Here is a 13,831-nt window from a genome sequence, read left to right as displayed (position 1 = left end):
AACTTACTCCTATTTTTATTATCTACAGAATGAACGGGATTTTTTTTTTTTCCTCCTAGAGAAATAGTAGATTACAGACAGTGTTTGATTTTTTTCATGTCAAGGTAATCTGACCTTTCAGATGTTAAACTCTTTGTAGAAAATATTGAGTGTATGTTAGCTTGGATGAAAGGCCAGGATTGGGCAGAGTGCTTAGTCTTGACCCTCTGAGGCTGCTGGTCCACTGTTTCCTCAAAGGCCTGACGAATGATGAGTATGGGTGTTTCAAATCATAACCAGAGCAGTAATTGGAAAACAAATCTGGCTGCTTGGGTTCTTTTATGTGATGAATGAAATGGGCAATGTCAGATTCTTAGAAGTCTGTTAGCTATGGGACAAACGGGCAAACATGACTTCGGAGAAAATAATTGCTTCACCTCTTTCTGAAGTATACTTGCCATCAATCTAATTGTCATTACTACCCTGACAAATATCTCCTGTCATTTTGTTCTCTTCAAAGATGCCATAAAAAGAAACATGTGTTAGAGCTCCCATTCTGGCTGTCTGGTTTCTCTGGGACATCTATGTTCAAAGGAAAGCACAGATGTTTCTAGAATGACCTTGTGCTGAGTTTGGAGGCATCCCAAGAGCCAGCTCTTTCCCCACCATGGAGAATGCATATCTTCCTTTTTCAGAATCAGTGTTTGTGAGGGGCCTCTGTTGGCTCAGTCAGCCCCATATCCGGAGTGGTGGAGGGAGGAGGAGTGTCTCTGCTCAGCAGGATGTTCGCTTCTCCCCCGACCCTTTCCCTCTGTGCTCTTGGTCTCAAATAAATAAATAAAATATTTGAAAAGAAAAGATCAGTGTTTGTGAAATCCTGGCCCTAGCGGGAGCCTCACAGAGTAACTTGATTTGTTCCCCAAACTCCATGGATTAGGAGAGGGGGGAAGGCAGATGCTTGCAGCTGTCTACATAGATTCTCATGGATCGAAAACTTTATTTTTAGAGACTTGAAAAGAGATGCCTCAGTTGCCTTTAGCTATGCATTCAGGATTTAAGTCTACACTGTGCAAGGACTCTTCTTTCTCATGGATTTAAGCGTTTCCAAGAAAGAATGAATTCCGGCTTACCCCCAAAGCTTCTTTTCAATCCCAGCTCATCTGAGCCATCTCAGATTTTACTTCCTAAAATCTCTGTAAGATTTGGGCCAAATCAGTGTAGGAGGGGCTTCCTCCCGGAACAGAACACCTCCCCGCTGTGCAACTTTTGGTTATAGACGGTGCTCATGACCCAGAATTTAGTTTCTCAAATCAGGCTGTGGCCTTTCATCCTTTTGTCCTAAAATACTTCCATGTGGCTGAGGAAGTTATGAACTGAACAAAAATGAGATGGCCAGAGTCTTCTCACCCAGGGCAAATAATTCGAGGTGCTTCCAAGAGGGTGGGTTGGCTGAATCGAATGAATTATTAGCTGTGGGAGTGGTAAGTCTGGCATTGGTGGTAGGTGGTTGGGGATGGATTGTTGGCTTTGTTTGTGTCCTCTGTACTTTAAAAATGAAAGAACAGAGAATAGCCTGTTGTTAAGCATAGCTTTTGGGCCATTCCATTCTTCAGTCCTGTGGTAGGAGGTGATGGGAGGGGAAGCACTGAGGGTATGGGAGGTGGAGCTCCCTGGGGTCCCATCCCCCTTCTTTATTGCTGCAAGAACATGTAGCAGAAGGAACAGCGACTGCCGTAGGCCTTCAGCCAACCCGAGTCAGCCTTTTCTCTTGGGGGTCCTATTGTGCCTCACAGCCTCTGTCATGTGGGCCTGTGGTATTGGAAAGGCAACTGGGGAGACTGCCATGATCACTGAACTTGGGGAAGTGGGGCTGTTCGGTGGCACACCTTCCTCCTCTTTTCTAAACGTTAAAATTCTATTTTGTTATTTCCATTTTTAATGATATCCCAAGAGGCCCATCAACGGTGTCCAGAATGTGGCTTCCTTTCAGGTACATTTAGCTAAAGTCCTGCACTGTCCTGGTTGAGTTGCCCCAGATTCTCTTGAAGGATTTCTTACGGGAGAAAACACCTTCAGGGGATTCTGTCTTGAAGGTGTGGCTCTCTGTAGACATTGGTTCAGGTTCCTCTAAGAGTTTTAGGTCCATAGTAATCATCCTATTACAAATAGAAAATCAAGGTGTCAAATTAGAAGAATGGCCCCTTGTGCTTCTATAGTGTTTTATATCCCAAGAGGGGGAGCCCAGGAAAAGTTGAATTTGGCAGTTACCTCGTTGAAAAGTAGAGTACCTGATTCAGAAAAAGTGGTGAAGAAAAGTGTGTAGTGGTCTGCATTAGGCCCTTGGGGATGTCCCACAAAGTAAGGGAATTCACATGACTAGAATGTGCTTATTTTTGTCCTGTTCCCTGATTCTGACTTCAGAGCACAAGTCAAACTAATCTGAGCGTTTGCGCTCCCACCCCTGGTCTACACTTTCTAAATTTCGGTGGCCTATGTAATTCATCATTAAAGAAGAAAAATCATCCCTGCTAGCAGGAGTTTATTATCAAGACCTCCTTGGAAAATGCCGCATCAGTTCCTTTGTTGCCCTTTGAGCTGGGGAAGTATAGTCTCATCTTCCCACCCCTCTGAAAAAGTGTGGACTTGGGTGTTTGACCACAGCGGGCTATTGGGCTGGCCTGTAGCAATAGGGGGAGGTGGACCTCTGGAGTCTAGCAGCTTGGGGAAGCAGCCTTGAAAGCATCGAATAGTGGAGAAACCAAGTCTCCAGGAACAAGGATGGGACCCATGATGAAGGGTCCTCAAAAGACAAAAGAACAGTGTGTTTGGGATTCCAGCAGGAGCGAGTTTCTGTGGTAAGAGATTGTTTTCTTCTGGAGTGTGGAGCAGGGTCTGAGGGAACTTAGGAGGGGGTCAGAGCCATCCTGGATAAAGACTGGCTCCCTGGGTTTCCACTTATCACCAGGAAAGAGCCATACTCCAGATCAATGCCAAAACGAAGGCATACTGCTATGCCTTGCCATCAACGCTTTAGGCAGGGAAAGTCACTCACTGAGGATTCTGGCAAGCATATGACATCCTTGAGCAAATGCAGTGTCAACAAATAGACAAAACACTTTTAGGGCACTCCACTTCTTTAAACACATTCAACAGTTGTCCCCAACACGCTTGCTTTTTTTTTTTTTTTTTTTTAATTGAAATGACGTGATGGTAGTGTTGAAAATTTGGAAAACTCTCCCTTGGTTTTGCAATCAACCAAATGTCTATTGCCTTTTTATAGGTTGCTTTATCATTCTTGCATATACATAACAGTCAAAAGCATTTTGCATTCTGCCTTTTCACAGTGACAAGTTGCAACACATTCCTCTGTTTCTTGTAGCCTCTGTAATTGACTTCTTTAATGGCTGTGGGATAGAACATCCTGAAGAAGCCCATGATTCCTAGACAGCATTTTTCTTTTGAACATTTAGGCTCCTTCCAGGTGTTTCGTTTGCCTCCATTATAATTCTCTCATCACAACAGTGTGCATACTTTTTTTGCTTTTCTCGAATTACTTCCAGAAGTGGAATTACTAAAGCAAAGGTCATGGACATCTTTGCGGATCTTTAATATATTACCACATTGCCATGCCAAAGAGTTGCACTCAGTGTCACTGTGCGGGGGATCACACCAGCTAAATTGCAGCTCTGACAGCATTTTTTTTTCCCTATTCTTTTGCAGATTTAGTTGATGTAAAATGATGTATAAAAATTGCTTTAGTTGTCATTCCTTTCATTATGAGAAGAGATAAAAATCCCCTCCATATGTTTTAATTTCATTCCTGCTAGGAATCCTTTATTCATATCCTTCGCCTATTTCTTTACTTGAGGCTTAGTTTGTTTCTTACATTTCAACAAGATGGAAACCCCTGTGTCATAGTGATGCAAAGTATTCTGTAATTTATTAAATGTTGTTTCCAGTGCTCTGAAGTTCAGTGATCTTGCTACAATCTGATCTGGTTATTGTTTCCTTGGAGTGCATCTGTTACTTCAAAGCATGGATAAATATTAGGTCTGTAAAGAATGTGGGACCATTCTATTACATGCTAGTTGTTCTAGAATTTAATTTTAAAATTAAATAGTTGATTCTGTTATCCATCCAAAATCTTTTATATTTCCTGTGGATCTTCCTGAATGCTTTTTGATTTGCTGTCCACCTATCCTAGTGACATTTGCTTAATAATACTGCCTTCTCACCACCATTGTACTAAAAATCTGCTTTATCACATGCTATATTTATATTTGTTTATGGGCTGCCTATATCGTGCTACATTCTTCTTTTTTGAAACAGTACCAGAATGAACAAATTAATTTTACTTCATAATATTCACTAAAACTTAGTTCTCTTTCTGAATAAAAATGTCCTAGTGTTTATATTTCCAGGTGAATTTTACAGCAATTTTGCTGAATTCCAAAATACTCTATTGGAATTTTCATTAAAACTGCCCTAAATCTATAAGTTAAATTTGGAAGAAAAAGCATTTACAAATATTGGTATTCTTATTCTGTATCAAAGTACACCTCTCTATTTCACAAATCAAATTGTATTTTATAGAATAAAGGTCTGTGGTTTCATTCTGAAGGTTTAACTCATCTAAGTTGCTAAAAACTGAATATTTTTCAGTTGCGGATAGAATCTTTGATTCTGTTTTCTAAGTGAAAATAGTGAGTTACCTGCCTTTGTTTATATCATTAGGTGTTACTGGGGTGTTTTGTTTTGCTCTATTTTGTTTTGGTTTTGGTTTTTACTTATATGGCCTCCTTATCAGTTGTCACTTGTATCAGAAGAAATGCAGTCCTCCTGAGCAACGTAAAAGGGCCTCTAGCATGTTGAGGAAATAATGCTTTGTGACCTTCTAGAAAGGTTTCTTTCTTTCTTTGATCGACTAAAAGAACAGAACAGAAGTACGGTAGGGAAGGAAAGGAAAATGAAAGCATGTGCTTATAAGCCATCATCCAGCCAATGATTTCATGCCCTCCAGGCTCTCCCAGGAAGGTGGCCTCTGAGGCATTTAATGGGGTGTGTTACATTCACCAAGGAACCTTCTCAGAGCCTGGGACCCCTGGAGAGGAATTGGGGTTCTAGATTATAAAAGAAGGTAGCTTAGAGGTCTAACAGTCTTGAAATACTTATGTATGGATGGAGAGAAACACTGTTACCCTTTGTCTGTTGCCACATCATGTTTCCCTTATGGGGAGGCACTGTCTTCTGATAACCACCAAAAGAAATATCAGTGATGGAATTAATTTTAAAATTACAGTCAACATGATGGAATTAATGATCTGGTGGAAGATGTTTCCGCTGAACCAGGCAGCAGGTGCTTTTACCAGCTTTGCTCTACCCCACTCCCATCCTTTGAGGTGGTACCTAAGAATCTCCTCCTGCCAGTGGTGCCTGTGGAGGTCACTTGTGGAGGAACAGGACTGCCATCCCCATGAAGCCTCACAGTCTTGAGGTCTGGATTTCCTGTGAACAGGCCTATGCAGTCATCTGTATAGCATATCACATCTTTCCTGGAATGTTCTTCCAGAATTAGTCAAACTGTGGAAAGAGTTAGTAGAATTTGTGGTACAGGTTCAGATCCAGGCTCACTGCTTACAAACTGAGTATGGGACAGTTTTTCTTTTCCCATCTGTAAAAAGGAGACAAAAGGATCATTTTGTATAATTATTATTTATTCCTCCAGGAAATATGAATGTGAGTGCCTCCTCTTTGCCAGGCACTGATAAAAGTGATGTTGGTATGGCAGAGAACACAACAGGCACACGGACCTTATATCTTTGGGAGTGGCAGAAGATAGATATCAAAAATAACATGAATTCATGTCAGTTGATACTAAATGCCTCAAGAAATAATATAGCAGCAAATTATGACAGAGTAAGGGTGATTTTTCTTTCAGAAGGAGTGATAAGACCCTTTTTCTTTCAGAAGGGTTTCTGTAATGAGATATATAAGCACAGAACTGAATAGAGCCGGCCCTAAGCCATGAGGATATTGGAGGGAAGAGCATTCCAGGTGGAAAGGAACACATGCACCGGGGTCCTGTTCTAGGAGGGAGCAGCCTAGTCTGAATAACAGAGGGAGGCCCAAGTGGCAGGAGCAGAGGTGGTGATGGGGCTCACACTCATGGTAAGTGATGACGTCAGAGTTGGAACTAGATCAGGGACAACAAAGATCAGCAACCAATGCTTGGGGCCATATCCAGGCTGTGGCTTATTTATGGACAGCTCTCTAGATAAGAATGGTTTTTAAGTTTTGAAAAAGTTGGTTGAAATAAAGACCATATGACAGAGACCACCTGTGCCCTGTAAAGCCTAAAATCTTTACTGTCTGGTCTTTTACAGAGAATATTTGCCATGTCCTGATGCAGGGTCTTGGAGGCCATGGCAAGGACATTGCACGTCTAAGTGCAAAAGGGAGCCATGGTGGGTGGCAGGGGAATAGGGGGAGAGCTGAACAAGAAGGTAACACGATGTAACTAACGGCTATAAAATGTTGGCTGTGGCTGCCATGTTGGCTCTGACTACAAGACGGAGTGGGAAGTAGGGGTGCAGCAGGTAGCAGAGTTAGGAGGCCATTACTGCCATCCAGGTAAAACAGGCAGTAGGCTGAACCAGCCTGGCAGCAGCAGGGTACTGAATACTTGGTGTAGAATGCATTTCGAAGGTGGCACCCATATAGAGCCTGAGCGGGAGGAAGGAGTCAAGGATGACACCAAGGTTTTGGTCTACACTCTCCTGTTGTCATAGAAACAAAATGAAAGAATGATTTTTTCTGTCCCTGGGGTTTGACACCCTCCAGTTCTTCCACCATTGTGCTGTCAGGGTTACCTCCAAAGGTGCATGTTGGATTGCGACACTCTCCTTCTAAAAACCTACACTACTAAGAAAAACAAACAAATAAAACCCTACACCAGTGTCCCGGTAGCTGTGGAACGGTCAGTCATCGTCCTCCATAATCTGACTGCCCCATATCTGTGCCCTAACTTTTTTCCAGATGCTGCCTCTCCTTGCAGCTGACCCCAGTGCTAGTCAGTGAATTATTGACTAGTCCCCACGTGGGCTCTGTACTCTCCACCTCCAGGCCTTTGCTCACGTGGGTTTCCTCCTCCTAACTTTCATTGACGATCAACACTTGGACCCGTCACGGTCTACCTTATCAATAAAGCTAGATGTCCATCAACAGATGAATGGATAAAGAAGATGTATATTCCATATATACAATGGAATACTATGCAGCCATCAAAAGAAATGAAATCTTGCCATTTGCGATGACATGGATGGAACTAGAGGGTATCATGTTTAGCGAAATAAGTCAATCAGAGAAAGACAACTATCATAGGATCCCCCTGATATGAGGAAGTGGAGATGCAACATGGGGGGTTAAGGGGGTAGGAGAAGAATAAATGAAACAAGATGGGATTGGGAGGGAGACAAACCATAAGTGACTCTTTTTTTTTTTTTTTAAAGATTGTATTTATTTATCAGAGAGAGAGGGGGAGAGAGCAAGCACAGGCAGACAGAGTGGCAGGCAGAGGCAGAGGGAGAAGCAGGCTCCCTGCTGAGCAAGGAGCCCGATGTGGGACTCGATCACAGGACGCTGGGATCATGACCTGAGCCGAAGGAAGCTGCTTAACCAACTGAGCCACCCAGGCATCCCCCATAAGTGACTCTTAATCTTACAAAACAAACTGAGGGTTGCTGGGGGGAAGAGGGTTGGGAGAAGGGGGGTGGGGTTATGGACATTGGGGAGGGTATGTACTATGGTGAGTGCTGTAAAGTGTGTAAACCTGATGATTCACAGACCTGTACCCCTGGGGATAGAAATATATGTTTATAAAAAATAATCTAAAAATAAATTTTAAAAAAATTAAATTAAAAAATAAAAGCTATTTCTCAATGCCCTTTTTACCCTCCTGGTCTATTCCAGTGATTCTTGTTTTCATCTGTGTTAATAGGCAGATTGTTTCCTATTTGTAACATTTTTTTTTTTAATACCGAGTCTTTGTAGACTTTCTTGTAGACCAGACTACCGAGAAGGAGACAACGTAGCAAATGGTTAAATCCCAACTCTGCCCTTAGAACCTGTATGACTTTGAGCAAGTTATGTAACCTCTTGAAACCTCAGTTTGCATTGCCATAAAATGGAGATAATTACTCTAATTATATCACAGCATTAATGGCAAATATAAAGTGAGATCATACACATAGCACACTTGGCATGGTTCTGTGTCTGCTGGATGCTTAGTGTTCACTAAATCCCAGCCATAAGAGTTCACCTTCATTTAGGAGCTGAGGAAATATGTCCATCTCCTGCTTCCCTGGTTACTTTGTATAGTGGTTTTGTACACAGTCGGCAAATGAAGATATTACAGAAACCAGAGTGAAACGAGCTCAAGTTCTGCAATGAACTGTGAGTTCACTCCCCACCCCCCACCACATCCAGCCATATGATAGACGGCAAGATACTTACCCTTTTTGAACTTCAAACTCCTCACCTTATAAATGGAAGAAATTATTCCTACTTAGGAAACTTAGGAGAACGAGCTACGATGTTACGTAAAGCACCTACGTATAGCCTGTGCCCAGAGTAGATCTCCCAGAATGATGAATATCAAAGCTTCTGCAGGAAAAGCTCCTCTCCTCTTCCAAGCACTGAAGCTTGATCGTTCCTTAAGCAGTGGTTCTCAGGATGTCATCACAGGACCAGGAACTTCAGTGTCATGTCCCTGGGAACTTTTTAGAAATGCTAATTCCCAGGCTCCACCCCAGGCCCTAGCGAAGCAAGTACTGTGGAGCAACGTCCAGAGGCTTAGGCTGTAACAAGCAGACATCCACCCGCAGAGAGATTGTTGCCCTAGTGGAGGGAGGAGTGGGGCTGGGAAACCTCCTGGGTGCAGCACAGTGCTGTCGCATTCAGTCCCAGTGGGGCACCTGGACTTTGTCTCTCTGCTTTTCTCTTGGCACTATAATAAAGGACATGAGGGCCAGGAGAGGTTTCCAGCAGTGCCAGAGAAGAGGAGGAGCACGGACCTCTCCCGTGCCACTTTCTGTGGTCAGCGATGCTGGACTCTTTTTAAGATTACTTGCTGGGTTGATGGGAACAAAGATGGGGGTGTGACCCATGGTTAACACCAGTAGTTTAGCTGGAGACACGGGACCGTTTTGGAAGCACACACCCACACCTAAGTCATCATGCGCTATCAATTAGCTTCTAATATTGCAGGTATGCCGGGAAAATATCAGACTGACGGATGTACAAATTATTTGGTGTGACTAATTTTAACATAGCTGTTGACACATTTGTTAATACAGCAACTGAAGTTAGTTCGAATGATTTCAAGAAATTCGGAAATAGCACAAAGAACATTTAATTCCTCCATTGTATTGAAGTCTGGGAAGCCCTTAAATCTCTCCAAGCTCTGAGGAGAGTACAGCCCCATTTATATATGGTTATCTGCTTTTCAAAAACCATGATACCACGTCTATCATTTTTCTTTTCTTGAGCCTCCTAGTATGACATGAAAAGATTATCTCTTTGACAGAGTGATTCTTTTAATCCAAATAGAGTTGAAATAAAATGACTCTAGACCTTATTATTCAGACCTGCACCTTCTCTCCATACCCCCAGCTTTCCCCTTTGTTGCTCATTGCTCTGAGGCAGGGTAGGCACAGGAGAGGAGCAGAACCTCAGACCACCTCTGGGGCTGCTGGTATGTGGGTCTAAATAAAATAAGGGCCATAAGAGGTGCCCTTGGCATATAGAAGACAAGTGTTAGAATTTCTCTTTAGGATTCATTTTCATCTCAGCATTTGGATGCTTTTTTGTGTGCTAAGGATGGGGTCCTCTGCTCAAATGTTTTTATGCATTAGTGATGGGGTCCTGTGCCCAAATACTTTTTTCCTAAAAGGCGTGTGTGATCAAAACTATTTGACTGCCTCTGAGGGGGTAGGAATAGGATAGGAAACATAGGATAAGAAGAGATTTCAGTAAAAGGTTGAAAAGGTTGATGTCCCAAAATTGTAGGATTTCTTCTAGATTTCAGTTTTTTCCATAGTAACAGTTTCGTCTGTGATCGTGTGCTATTCAGTTCAGATAGCGATGTGTGACTCAGACTCAGGGGAAGAGCAGCAGACACAGTGGCTTTCTGGTGGGCTGCCTCTCCTCTTGAGCATCTCTTGCTGGTTGGCTCCCACTGAGTAAACAGCCCAAGTGGGGTTGCCCGGGGAGGCAGAGAAGGAACCAGGTGGTACCTCAACCAATGGACCTATTTCTGCATTACTGGTTGTCCTTTGAAAGTCCTGGGTTTCAGAGTCAGCTGGAATGGTGAGATCTGGTGAATAAGACCCATTTAACTGATTGGGTAGAAGGCCAAGTGCCTTGAAGGGGAAAGACCGCAGGGTGTAGAATGTGACCATATGCCTGTCCCCCAAGCTGCTTTTCTGTCGCTAGGCTAGAGTGACATCACATTTGTTTCTCTCTCTCGCTCTGAACGCTTCTGAGAAGTTTCAAAGGAAGGTAAGCAGTACATATCTCATTTATATGCTTCTCTGGTGGAACAGCTTGGGGTTTCTGTTGATCCCAGGCAGGGGACATTTCCAAAAGGAGGTTTGGCCTCACACACCCTCTCCCAGGGATGTTGCATGGCTGTGGTCACGCGTCTCCCCCATGCCTGTAGGCTGGCCACTTACTTCTAGAATGAATTCTTTGGGAGCTTTGCCATGGCTCTTTTCTTTGTAGTCTGTCTTCCAGAATTCTTGTCATGCTTTGCTCTCAGAGGGGCCACCAGCTGCTGGTGCTGACATTTTTCCTTGTCGTTTCCCACAGGCAGCACAAGGGGGTGGCCACAGGACCCTGCTATATGGCCACGCGATTCTCCTGCGGCACTCCTTCAGCGGAATGGTAAGCACATCGGATGTCTGCTTTCACCATTTGAGGAGGAGGAAAAGGAAGGGATAAGGTAGAGGAAACCAACAAGCCTGTAGATTATTAACAGCAGAAATTATTTGAAATGTAAATAATTAGAACACACTGACTTTTCGTTTCCTTCATATAACTTATCTCATTTTCCAGTTACGTATTTGCTTAATGTCTGACTACCCTCCTCCTCACTCCACGAGGCAGAAGACCCTGTCTTTTTTTTTTTTTTTTTTTAATTTCACTAAACCTAACTCCACTAAGGACTGTGCCTTGACATACTAGGTGCTCAATAAGTATTTGTTGACTTAATGAAGAAATAAATTGTGAAATGATGGAGTTCTTGAGCATATAAGGATAGCCAGGATAGAAGAAAAATCAATCAGATGAGATTTTTGTGAAGTTTCAACTTTTTGACTAGCTGCAGGGAATGGGATTGTATCCATTGCCTTCAGTCCTGGAGTCATTTGAAGGTATTACACGAATCCAGAGGCAGTAGGAAGACATGAAGCAGAACAGTCCCAGAAAGCTCATTGGGCTGTAACCAGTTAGGGCTCTAGAACCAGAATCAACCAAAATGTGGATAACTCAATGTAAGCTGAGAAAAAATTGTTCAAGTTTTAAGTCAATGCAATTTGTAAAACAATATAGGACAGGGCATCTTAAGGAGGATAATCGTGATCCCCATCGAATATGATACATGTCAGCTCTCAACGTGTTTGCTCCTGTCCCTGCATCTGTCATCCTCACTTGCTCTCTCAGTGTGAGGAAGTCTTGTCATCTTTGTCTGGCCCTAGTGGAAAATGTTACATCAATTCCAGACTTCATTTCCACACGTGTACACCTGCAGTATGCTGCAAAGTTCATCTCAAAGCTTGAACTGTCACACTGGCAGTGGCGGCAGCAGCTGCCTCTTAAATAATTTATTTATTGCAGCATTTTTTTTCCCTGAGCACTGGTAAGAAGTTGACCTTTTCAACCTCAACATTCGTCTATTGTAGTCTTTTGTAGCAAAGGACAGAGAACAAAAGTGACCAAATGGAAGGTTATTGGAGCAGGAGATGGGGACATTTAGGGAGTTGGAAACTCTGTATCTTAATGATGTCTAGAATCGAGAATTGAGCGTGTATCTTTTGGAACCTGGTGCTTATCCATAGAGTAAATCAAACCTTCATATTTGTTTTTTCCTACATAAATAGACCCAACCCTCAAACAGCATGTTTCTCTTGTCTTTGAAAACTCAGGCCAACAGCATGGCAGAGAGCTGAAGGATTATGTTATTTATTATTAGATTTACTGTCCTGACCCTCCCCCTCAAAAAAAGTTAAGATAAACTCTATACTAGCTAGTTCTTTTTAAGAGCAGCTCTGATAATGAAGCTGGGGACATAGGACTGTGGACAGTGGGGTGATTCTCCATTTTCCTGTTGCAGAGAAGTAGAAGAATAACTCAGAAAATAACTTTCTAAGCGCATATCTGCCAACTGGTCTAAATCCAAGATCAGCTGCTGTGCCTGTCAGTAAAGGAGGCGAGGAATGGGCCAGGGTTTTTTCCCCCATTATTAAGTTATTTTAAATATCATTGTTAAGTTTTACATGCACATGTATTTTACAGTTAAAAAAAAAAAAGCATAGATACTAAGAAGTTCCACAGCTCTTAGAAAGTTTGAAAAACAAACTTGGTAGAAGTGGGGGAATCATCATGGTATCTCTCACTGTCCAAAGAGAACTTCAGTTATCAGTTTGGTGTAATTCCTTTTAGCATAGTTGCCAGGTATTTAAATTTTGCATATCTATTACCTGTGCAAGTGTACTGTGCTGTATATGTTCCATGCTATTACACACTCATGATAAAAACTCTTAATGATAGCATATTTCATAAAATGAAGTACCAAAGTTTATCAGCCTTTCCATTATTGTTAGTTGTATATGTTCCACTTTTATTGTCTCCAGTGTAAGAGTTCCTCAGTATTTTTGAACTCATAAAGCATATTTTGAATTCATAAAGCATATGATTGAATATGTTCAAAATAATAATTTCAGACTTATTTCTGTAGCGTATGGTCCCAGAAGTTAAATCACTGGGTCATCACATAAGAACATCTTTGAGATTTTAAATATACTACAAAAGTATATTTTGGAAGTGTTATATATCACTGACTACAATAAACAAGCCCTTTCTACAGTAATTCAATGTCAGAATTGAAAAGTGGAAGCCAGCTAGTGGAGAGAAGCCAAGACCCAGTAGAAGAGCATGACTTCACTAGCATCTGCTCTTGTTCCACAGTATCTAACATGTTTGACCACATCAAGATCCCAGACAGATAAACTTGCCTTTGATGTAGGTCTACGGGAAAATGCCACAGGTAAGTCAATATTACCAGATCTCCTGCTCACTGGGGTCTTGTGCTAAGGGCTTAAGGGTACTGAATATGTTCCTCATTTTGGCTGCCAAACCATCCAGCTGGTGGGGTCAAGAAATAGGTTTGATAAAATTTAGGTGAATAAGAAGGAAACAATGTGTGATAGGGACATAGGAACTAAGAATGAAGGAAAGCATAATGCCTTCACCATAGTCCTATACCTGGGAGACACTGGCTTTTTTGTGTGTTTTGAGTTCAGTCAAAAATATTGACAGGAGGTGGATCCTGAGAGAGATGGTGACCAGGATAATGCAACTTCTCCCTGGAAACCAGAAATGAAGAACAGAGGATCAGTATAACTATACATACTCAGTTATAGTATCAAAGAAGGGTCTGGCTTGCTGTGGGTTATTGCATAAACCAAGGGAGCTGCAGTTAGAAGTTGAAAGGAGGCATACTTCATCTCAATGAAGAAAACCATGTTTCAATAGCTGCAATTATCCTAATAGCTGGCCTTGGGGTGTGGGGTGCTCT

The 13,831-nt window shown here is 42.3% G+C and overlaps 1 protein-coding gene across 1 annotated transcript in view; it reads left to right on the top strand.

Annotated features, from left to right (window-relative positions):
• RYR3 (ryanodine receptor 3) overlaps positions 1 to 13,831 on the top strand; it is a 505,740-nt gene that overhangs the window by 207,280 nt on the left and 284,629 nt on the right. The window contains exons 4-5 of the mRNA XM_004751026.3: positions 10,846 to 10,920; positions 13,222 to 13,300. Coding sequence (XP_004751083.2) covers positions 10,846 to 10,920; positions 13,222 to 13,300 — 154 coding nt within the window. The remainder of the gene's footprint in view (positions 1 to 10,845; positions 10,921 to 13,221; positions 13,301 to 13,831) is intronic.

The sequence above is a fragment of the Mustela putorius genome, unplaced genomic scaffold (genome assembly GCF_011764305.1).
Source record: "Mustela putorius furo isolate JIRA1106 unplaced genomic scaffold, ASM1176430v1.1 tig00003898_pilon_pilon_pilon, whole genome shotgun sequence".
Classification (NCBI taxonomy): Eukaryota; Metazoa; Chordata; class Mammalia; order Carnivora; family Mustelidae; genus Mustela; species Mustela putorius.
This window is presented reverse-complemented; position numbering and strand designations above follow the sequence as displayed.